General features: G+C 38.2%; 1 protein-coding gene across 2 annotated transcripts in view; it reads right to left on the reverse strand.

The window, feature by feature from the left end:
- Positions 1-8,183, reverse strand: part of LOC117343554 — a 149,260-nt gene extending 141,077 nt beyond the window's left edge. The window contains exon 1 of one of the 2 annotated variants that reach the window (XM_033905965.1): positions 7,757-8,183. In XM_033905965.1, the coding sequence (XP_033761856.1) occupies positions 7,757-7,826 (70 nt within the window). In that variant the 5' untranslated portion in view covers positions 7,827-8,183. The remainder of the gene's footprint in view (positions 1-7,756) is intronic. The other variant, XM_033905966.1, reaches the window with a different exon arrangement.
- Between the last annotated feature and the right edge of the window lie 3,283 nt (positions 8,184-11,466).

An 11,466-nucleotide genomic window follows, 5' to 3' on the forward strand; every position in this document is an offset into this window, starting at 1 on the left:
CATAGCATCTCAAGGAAACCTATCTCTAAACGGATGAAAGTTAAGATTGAGGGGGATAAGGAGAATAGAAAAACTGTACATGTGTACTCATGGGTTTGCGATGTTGAATTTGATTTTAATATACCCCCAAACTGATGAAATATCATATTGATGAAAATAAAGAAAAAATGACAAACGATGGTTAAATGGTCTTGCGAGGTTAAATTCAATATTGAGATACTTCAGTACAAGAAGAATCTTTTACTTAAATCTCTCTTAAAACGTAAAGCAAAATCATTTGCCAAAAATATTAATCTTGCTTTTGACGATATTTCAATCAATGGAAGAACAGATTCCATTCCTACTTCCTTGTAAATTGTATTGTTGCGCAATGAACGTTCAAGGCAGCAACACTGCTTTAAAACTATCCAAGCGGATTTTGTCCACATTTGGATGCTGTTAAGCACTACTGTAAAACGGTAGCCAACATCCGCAGTCCAATACATTGCCATGAGAACTCGGTATATACGACACAATCCAATGTGTGGGGGATTGTTTAAACTTAAGAATTGATGGAGTATTGTTCCGGTCAAGACTTTAAACATACTCCGTCATACATTGGCAGCCAACAATTACCGACTGGCTGTGAACAAACAGAGCGTTATTTAAATGCAGATCATGTACAACAGAAAAGAAAAAGAAACAGAAAAAATATGGCTTGGAGTTTTAACGAACGCAGTACTCATACATCAAGTCCCGTCACTGAACCAGGCCTGAAGTAATGTTGGCCATAGAGTGTTTGGTGCCAACAAGTACGACGTATTCCTACGACGCCTACTCCAATATATACCACAGGGCATACCAAGTACGACGTTTTCCTACGACGCCTTCTCAAAAATATACCACAGGGCATACCAAGTACGACGTTTTCCTACGACGCCTTCTCAAAAATATACCACAGGGCATACCAAGTACGACGTTTTCCTACGACGCCTACTCCAATATATACCACAGGGCATAGGATTGCCGAACAGCGACCGGTATCGTTATTCTCTATTTCCTCATGAATTGGAGAACAAAGAATTGAGATGATCTATAGCAACACAAAGGCAACCCAGTTATTGCAAGTCGGTATATTCTATATATACAGTCAGCAATGAATTAGATACAGAACAAGACCAAAAATAGTCACCAAACAAAGATAATTATAATGTTGTTTTCTAATGGTGTGCTATTTCTAAAAAATAGATTCATTGAAAACAATATTATTAGAAAATAGAATGGTCACATTCATTATATCGGGTTTGTTGCGATTCGTTGGTGAAAACCCGTACAAAATCGAAATATTTCAGTTTAAGTTTAGGTACATGTAGTGTAAGTTACATTATGACCATCATAGTTCGGTGGTCAAATTAAAGATAGTTTAAATGGAAACATTAGGTTTAAACTAGCGACTCTTTGTGCTTTAATACAAGATATAAACATTGTAGAACTGCAATATTGTCACCAAATTAAATCGCGAGATTCATCATTAGATTCACATACAATTGACAGCACATCGACCAAATTTACAATAAAAAGCACAGGGGCCGAACACAAGTACCAAGCTCCCGCTTCATGTATTAGATACATACAGCAACAAATATGAACCGTATGTTGGGAATCGTACCAAGGTCATGTAATCAAAACGATGATGGCAAAGTCTATTACATGTACCTACAATGTGGCATATATGTAAAATTTACACTTACATGTCTCCTCCCAACCCAGTCACAGAAATATTTTTTTTGCGATAAAATCTCAAAACTAAATGTTTTACATCAAATATGCCGCCTTGTTATATAGCACGAGACTATACACTTATTCTCATAGGCGAGACTCATCCTTCTGGAAATAAGATCGATAGATTTTCTACTGAGTATTTCTATTCACACTTTCGAACACATCAATGTTATTTTCATCAATCTATGAATGTACTTTCGAAAATTCTTGATAATAAAAATGTCTATGTTTTATTTTATTGTGAAAGAGACATACGTGAAATGACACAAATCTGTCAGTTCTGTTAAAGGAATGTGAAGAATTGTAATTACGCTACCAGAAATATATATCTACAGAACACACGGGTCATCATCCAATCTGTGATGAAATCAGTTTCCGTCAATAATAATTCATACAGAGTTTACAGCACACACGAAGCTGACTGAAACGTCATTTATATGTAAATTTGTGTATATCGGCGGTGTCGATTGCCAAATTTCTGTCATTCAGACAAGCATTAATGCCGGATATTTAAGATATATTGCCTATTAGAGTTAGTGTAGTCAATAGTCTCTAACGCTTCGTCTGTTATAAAAGTCAGCTGTTGTCGTTCGGTAAATATCTGATACGGAGCTATCAAATATTGTGATAAAAATATCACGACGTCCTAGATATGAAAAATGCGTCTCTGAATTAAATTGTTGTCTACACCCATGTGACTGGTCAGGTAGTGTCTGATTGATATAATTAAAATTCCGGATATTTGACCCAGCATTCGGGTCCTTTTGTTTGTATGTTTATAGACGAGTTGTTGTTTTCCGGATAAAAGGCGGTAAAGGACTCGCACAACTAAATAATTTACTATATGTTATTACTAGTGACCCCATACCTTCATTCGCTTGTTTGAAGTTCAAATGATGTGAAATTTATATCAAATTAAAGTTTGAATTTTTTTTCTATCGGATAAATGTCGTTATTGTATAGGTTTAATAGCATATGAGAGCACACGGGTACTCGAAAGACAGTTACCCTGACATTTACAGTACACTTGGGAACCCCCACCTGGGGAATTCCCTCCTTTTACACCTCGAATCCTACGTCATTCTGTTTTCAGTAGGAGTGTGTATTTTTTATTTCCAAATCTCAAGACGCTACTCTATATTCTCGTATACAGAAAGTACCCATTGCATATGATATTTACTCAGAAAAACATACAAACCTAAGAAACACATTTTCCTTGTGACTTGGTTCAGGTGAAACACCAACTGATTGGCTGGTTTAGTTGTGTGAGTCCTTAACGCATGCAGCGTGGTTTTAATTTATGAAATGTACCCCCCTCAAGCAGACATGATCACGAGTTATCCCCCAACACCCCTACAACAACATTTGTTCATGGAATACTGTAATGCTAAGCTCATTTACCATATCACATTTAGACAATGCAAAAGTATATGGTAAGAACAAACGAACAGTATAATAGCTACTACATGTAGCTCCGGCTAGCGGGGGCTTCCCTTTAGTCTAGTAGCAAGGTATCCGCTTAAAAGGTTAGAGGTCACAAGTTTGAGACCCGGTTATTACAGAAATCATACAACGTTTTTGATCTCCAAAACGAACTCCGACACTTTGGTATGAAGAGATATTTCAGATTTCATGAAGGTTTTTTTTTTACATTAGAAATTACTAAAAGCCAATGCTCAGTTGAAAAGGCAATAGAAGACAGTTTTATGGCCGGGAAATTGCCCACGCCTTCAAAGAACGATCGCTGAGAAATCAGTTAGGATTACATGTGTGAATAACTATCGTTTTACCGCCGCCTCCAATGGTCAACGGCGGGGTATACTTACCTATTGCAAAGCACTGACGAAGAGTTCATTAAGGGAGAAAAGAGGAGGTAACCACAGAGATTTGTGGACTGTACTTTGATAGACATCTTAGTTCAAAAGGTAGTAGATCAAATTCTGATGTTATCGATCAGGTTTCAGTCAAGTTGTAGAACAGAATGTGTCAGTCATTTATAAACTCATCAATAATGGAAATTAAATTCAAATAATGATGATGGTGGTAGAATGTCATTAATATCTAAATAATTATTTACAATTCTAGTTCAAGTCCTACCCTAATCGCCCACGTGTCCGTCGTGTTGCATACATACATATATGTAATCTCACTTTAGATACATGTAACCCATCTATAATTCAAATTAAATTCAAATATTTACGATAGCACTGCATGTCATTAATATCTTAATAATCCAATACGTTCCTCATTCGAACCGTATAGTCAAATCGCCTAAGTTTCCATCGTGTTGCATACAGAGTGTCAGTAATTTACATAAATCATCTATAACACAAATTAATTCATATTATGATGATAACACTGTATAGCATTAATACCTCTGTCATAAACAGCAATGTCCACCCTCAGCACGTGCAGACGATGATTATTCTAGCATGTCTGGATAGCTGTAATCTCTGCATTTCGGTCTCGCGGGGTCTCGTTTTCTACGAGAGTGCTAGTTCGATCTCGCTATTAAGGCATGTAAATGACCCAACTTTGAATGAAGCTGTCATGAATTCGTTTTCTGTGATGCAAATGTCGATTTAGTTGCCGCAGAGGTAATAGTTTTAAGTCACTGAACCATGTTTTTTTAGATTCATTGTCCCATTCGACCGGCAACGAAAGGGAATATGTTTGACAACACTGTCAAAGTGTTAATCAACTGCACTGTCGAGATGCAAACGAAAAAAGTGCATGTTTGTCATAGTCTGTTGGTGAAAAAGTTAAGATCTAATGGCACTTCGTTCATTCTAGATTTGTCAAGTTATCAAAGCCTGTCCAATAAATACATCAGAGAACTGACTGTAGCAAAATAACACGGAAACACCGAGCAAAGTCGGTTTCTAATACTTTCATTTAGCATAATGTACCTTCTAAATCCTTGTTTTTATCCTTACAAATCTTCACTGCGAAATCTAGGGTAGTACAGTGGTAACACGCTTGTTTTATTTACCCGGGCGGCTGGGGTTCGATTCCCCAAAAAGGTATGGGGTCACCTACCCGTCCACGTGGGTTTTCTCCTGTTACTCTGGTTTTCTCCCACATTGATACCCTATGGCCGCTTCCATCTGGGCCAACAAGAGTGATTCATATCAGTTGTTATAACTTGTTTCGCAAATGAAAAATAAATAAAGTGTAATTTAATTTGAATTCTCGAAATGTAATCAAAAGCGGAATCCTTGGCTTTCGAAGGTAAGGCAGATCACACTTACTGTTCTGGGCTCGAAAAATGTAGTAAATGTTACTGCTATGGTATTTATAACTATCATGTTTTATTGTTGTATGTTAGACTCTCGGCCTCCATTACGGCCATACGCGGGCGGTGTCTGTTTCAGCAGCACCGTTCACCAGGTCTGGGATATCTGTCTACGCCTAGTGTAGATAGCCTTGGCGTCGGTACGGTATATCATATGTAGCTTTCATATACACAAACAAAGCATAACCCGTAGTTCTACATCACTTTGTCCGCGGATCGCTTTCAAATGATACATTCAAGTATAGTTTATGTAGATATGGTGGGCTTAGCTTACACATCGTAAGAATCATGTAGTATTGTCTTTGTTGTAATGCTTTGTCTTTCCAGAATGTGATGTCAACATAACTTGCCCAGTTAAGGATGTACATGTGAAATGTATCTTCAACCCGTAGAGTCCACACTCAAGAATCGCATAAAAAGGTGCGATTTTGTATTTTGTTACAGGTAATCATTTCTTTGATCATTACGTGTAATATGGTAAGTTTATAAACGATCCTACTAGTGATAACATTAACACAATGGTTGATTCTAAAATATGCAAAAAATGACCCATTTCAAGGGCGATAACTCCTTATACAATTCTGGAGTATACTGTACTAAGTAGCATATATCCTTAATTTCAATTAGCAGTTATAAACTGGTTACTGTCTTTGATACAATTGTAGCAGTTGTTTGCGATAATTGAAAGTTGGAATTTATCCACGCCCATTTAAATATGTCAATTTCTACACTTGATATTTATGGAAACTAGCGTATCACACCCTTTCAAAAATTTTACCGCTAAAAGGGCAATGTAGCTCCGGACATTGTCTATAAACCATACAGTGTATGCCCGTTAATCTCATGCAGGGACACTCCAATTTTCTCAACTTCTAAACTTGACAAATATTTCATGGTTTCAATATCTAAATTTAAAAATGACATTTCGAATTTCCGTTTCGTTGACATTTTCTAAGTAAGTTTAAATTTCTTCTTTCAAAATTGATTATTTTAAAACGACTTCTTGTCTATGAATACGCTGTAAATACATATTGGATATGTATACATGTACATGTAAGAACTTCATATCTGTATTTCGTGTCCGACTCTCGCCGTAGAGAGTAATAGACAACCTTATGAGATAGTATTCCATTAGAAACTATTTGGAGAATGGAGAAGTTGATAATGTATCATTGATTTATGAACAGTTTGACATTGACACACTAGGCCATATACCACATGACAAACTGGTGGTTCGTAATTTAAATGTCTTGTTAGGTTAATGCTATTTTAGATTGACCTCATTAAATGATAATACATGTAATCAGATTTTTAATTTTAATCTGTTGTCTATAAACAATTGATAATTTTCTGGTGTATTCATACTGTCAACAAAAATAAAATAAGATAGTTTGTAATAGAATAAAAAAGTTAATTAAACTTTTCGTTTTTTAGCAAAGTCAGTTTGACTTGACATAAGCCCATATGTACTGTATGGAGATAACAATAGCCCGTATACAGTCTGCCCTCATAAATCCTCTCCAATCATATTTCGGAGATAAAGATAATATTTCGTTTTATGATATACAATGAGAATGTCAGGCCGAAGTGGCTAGGGTTACTCAACACGCGAATACAGTCTCTGCTCGTGGCTGCTCACAACCGAACGTGTTGGGACCTCCTCGTTACAATTACAATGGTAAAGTTCATACTTGACTGCTCTCAGAAAAAAAGACTGTAATATGTGTCACCGCGTTATTTAAGATTGTCATCTGTTTTAGTTTAGCCAGCGTAAACTCGAAGTATATTGTACTGAACTCTAAAGCAGGAGCGAGGTCTGGTTAGGGGGTGGGGGCTTATCTTTCCTGTCCGTGTGGTCACCTGCTATTAATTGCACTGCCCGGTCAAACTGTGTATGCATAGTACAACTTGTGTAAACGAACTCATTTGATAAGCAATATTTTACTACTCGTATAAAATCCAATATTCGTCGATGTTTACGGTCCGTCATCAAAGAAAAACTACGCTATGCGACGCGGTCTCTTCAAAAATAACACCTGCCTTTTCAACTGTCGTTCTCATGTAACCAGGTATAGAATCACTCTAGCGATTCAAAGTAGCATCATTTTAATTAATATACACCCCGATGCGTAGTGACATTTTCTGTGTGTGCCTCACTTCAATCGCCGGCTTAATCTTCACGTCCACCCTCCGCGGGGCGTTTATTTTCATTTGAAATATACGTTACACCTACATCTACGGCACGTTTATATATATATATATATATATAGTATTGTATATATACATGTACTGTGAGATTATACTTCGCTAGCTATAACAGTATATACACACACATACGTATGTATACAACAATATGTAGTATGTACTGTTACATGTATATCTATAACTGTACGACTCTTTTCTGTTTACAATATTCCTGTCGGCGTAGAGGCAGAACCAGAGTAAATCTGACGCCAGATAAGATTTACTTCAAATGATATGTAACGGATTACCAACTGTCATCATACTTGATGTATACGTAATAATATATATATATGTGTGTGTAAGTGTATGTGTGTATTGTATATATATATATATATATCTATACATGTACACCTGTTGCCACAGGTGCTCGTACTAGGATGGTAAACTCCCCTATGTACGGCGAGGGGGTGTACTAGGAGGGGATGCTCTATGAGGGGTTAAAACAAACTGTCCTACCTTCAGAGCAGGTAAATCCCACCAGAACCAAACACAACAGGCAGATGATCCAAAAAGTCAGAGACGCCATTACAGGTAGACAGTCGAGCACAGGTGATCCGTATCGAAGGGACTCCTCATTCAACACATTTAAATCGCTCCGGCGGGTGTAGAAATCTGGTATTTAATATTTTCTATCAATGAACTTTGTATCAATCTTTGAATGGGTCACATAAATAAACGTAGCACTAATACCTAGCGGTGACAGTTGGAGATGTACAACGCGGGTAACTATTTTTAGTGGTGAGATGCAGAAAAAAGCAGTTGTAAATACTTCCACGTGCTGCGTGGTGTGTCCCCACCACCACAATATAGTATTGTAGACTGCGCTGTAGTTACAGTCACTCACCGTGCCTTCTCACACGGAACTAAGGCCGAAAGATGAAACCCACATTAGCTATAGCGCTGGCCTGTTCCCCTCATCATGTAAACAGTGCGTCGTGCGGAGTTAAGATATTGACGCTAGTCGTATTTGTATACAGACTGGTGCAAGTTATGGTCGTGCGCCAAGCTCCGTTTGTGTCGCTTTCCCAATGATTACGAGTTTTCGGACGCAACACATGCCTGTTGAAGAAAAGCACAAGGGAGGCTCATAAAAATTATTAATTATCAATCACACAGCGAGTCAGATTTTAGTCGCACCTGGCATATGGCGTTGAGCGTAACACGTGTTGAAAGGTTTGCGCGTGCCCGTTCTTTTGTCGCCCTAAACACGTTTTTATAAGCGTATTACTGGCGGTGACTCGTTTGAAATCTGTATTTTAGATTATAAACCAGCATAAATTGTGTCCCGAGTGCACTTCCATTAGTTCAGAAGGGAAAAGGCAAATTACTCGTACACCAATAGTACAAATTATATCTGAATAATACCAGGGTCCAATTGTCCGAACAAAGTACACGTGCACACGTGTATTGCTGTGATGTCATCACTCTTTGTTTGGATGATTTGAATATGATTTAAACAAAGGAACACCGAACCCTATAATTACAGTGTAATATAATACAATACAAATTAGTCACAAATTATCAATCATAAGCATAATGTTAGAGTTGAGGGGCATTAAATTGATTCAGTAGCTTGACCTTTGACCACGCTCGTCTAAAACAATATCAATGGCGGCACGTGTTTGGTGCATGAGGTTTAACAAGTGGAAAGATATCAATTTCACCAATTCTCTGCCTCATTTATCTTAAGTTGCTACTGAACACACAAGAGACCCGAAACGTTCCACCATTGAGCCGTTGCAAGGATCAGTACACGTGTTGGCGCGTTTGACCGATTCTGTATACAATGGTGTGAAGTATTTGACCAATATTAAGCTGGTCGGCTATATCCTATTCAAATAAAAAGCCGATCATACGGTCATGACTTTTGTTGTGAATAACCTTTACGGGTTGTTGATCTTTTTTTTTTTATTTAAATCCATATTAAAATGTAAGTCTTATTTTCGTCCTGCTCTCCCGTTTTCGAATAGAAATACACAGAAACACTAACCTGCTGTTTAAATGAACTTCCTTTCAAACAGTTCAGCGTGTTTAGATGAAGGATTTCATCTTTAATAAAGCATATGTATTTAGACAGGTAAATAACAGAAGGATTATTTGGCTTTTGACACACAGAGGTCATTATCTATTATATACATAAATAACAATATTTATATAAATTCCTCCACAAGGGATCGAAACCGGGACCCCTGGCTTAATAATCTGCCGTGCTACCGATTCAGTTAAAGTAAATTTCCTTTTAACTTAATCTGTAGAACGTAGGTCGATATCCTTCCTAGTTAAGTCTGTAGAATGTACCTAGTATCTTACCAGGGTGACATACTCCCTAGTCAAGTCTGTAGAATGTAGCTAGTATCTTACGAGGGTGACATACTCCCTTGTCAAGTCTGTAGAATGTACCTAGTATCTTACCAGGGTGACATACTCCCTAGTCAAGTCTGTAGAATGTACCTAGTATCTTACCAGGGTGACATACTCCCTAGTCAAGTCTGTAGAATGTACCTAGTATCTTACCAGGGTGACATACTCCCTAGTCAAGTCTGTAGAATGTAGCTAGTATCTTACCAGAGTGACATACTCCCTAGTCAAGTCTGTAGAATGTAGCTAGTATCTTACCAGGGTGACATGCTCCCTAGTCAAGTCTGTAGAATGTAGCTAGTATCTTACCAGGGTGACATACTCCCTAGTCAAGTCTGTAGAATGTACCTAGTATCTTACCAGGGTGACATGCTCCCTTGTCAAGTCTGTAGAATGTACCTAGTATCTTACCAGGGTGACATGCTCCCTAGTCAAGTCTGTAGAATGTAGCTAGTATCTTACCAGGGTGACATACTCCCTAGTCAAGTCTATATAATGTACCTAGTATCTTACCAGGGTGACATACTCCCTAGTCAAGTCTGTAGAATGTACCTAGTATCTTACAAGGGTGACATACTCCCTAGTCAAGTCTGTAGAATGTAGCTAGTATCGTACCAGGGTGACATACTCCCTAGTCAAGTCTGTAGAATGTAACTAGTATCTTACCAGGGTGACATACTCCCTAGTCAAGTCTATAGGAATCAGCTAGTATCTTACCAGGGTGACATACTCCCTAGTCAAGTCTGTAGAATGTAGCTAGTATCTTACCAGGGCGACATGCTCCCTAGTCAAGTCTGTAGAATGTAGCTAGTATCTTACCAGGGTGACATACTCCCTAGTCAAGTCTGTAGAATGTAGCTAGTATCTTACCAGGGTGACATACTCCCTAGTCAAGTCTGTAGAATGTAACTAGTATCTTACCAGGGTGACATACTCCCTAGTCAAGTCTATAGGAATCAGCTAGTATCTTACCAGAGTGACATACTCCCAAGCCGAGTTTGTAGAGTGTACCTAGTATCTTACCAGGGTGACATACTCCCTAGTCAAGTCTGTAGAATGTAGCTAGTATCTTACCAGGGTGACATACTCCCTAGTCAAGTCTGTAGAGTGTACCTAGTATCTTACCAGGGTGACATACTCCCTAGTCAAGTCTGTAGAATGTAGCTGGTATCTTACCAGAGTGACATACTCCCTAGTCAAGTCTGTAGAATGTACATAGTATCTTACCAGGGTGACATACTTCCTAGTCAAGTCTGTAGAATGTACCTAGTATCTTACCAGGGTGACATACTCCCTAGTCGAGTCTGTAGAATGTACCTAGTATCTTACCAGGGTGACATACTCCCTAGTCAAGTCTGTAGAATGTAGCTAGTATCTTACCAGGGTGACATACTCCCTAGTCGAGTCTGGAATGTACCTAGTATCTTACCAGGGTGACATACTCCCTAGTCGAGTCTGTAGAATGTAGCTAGTATCTTAACAGGGTTACATACTCCCTAGTCGAGTCTGTAGAATGTACCTAGTATCTTACCAGGGTGACATACTCCTTAGTCGAGTCTGTAGAATGTACCTAGTATCTTACCAGGGTGACATACTCCCTAGCCGAGTCTTTAGAAGTTAGCTAGTATCTTACCAGGGTGACATACTCCCTAGTCAAGTCTGTAGAATGTACCTAGTATCTTACCAGGGTGACATACTCCCTAGTCGAGTCTGTAGAATGTACCTAGTATCTTACCAGGGTGACATACTCCCTAGTCAAGTCTGTAGAATGTAGCTGGTATCTTACCAGGGTGACATACTCCATAGTC

The sequence above is a fragment of the Pecten maximus genome, chromosome 15, assembly GCF_902652985.1.
Source record: "Pecten maximus chromosome 15, xPecMax1.1, whole genome shotgun sequence".
NCBI classification, from domain to species: domain Eukaryota; kingdom Metazoa; phylum Mollusca; class Bivalvia; order Pectinida; family Pectinidae; genus Pecten; species Pecten maximus.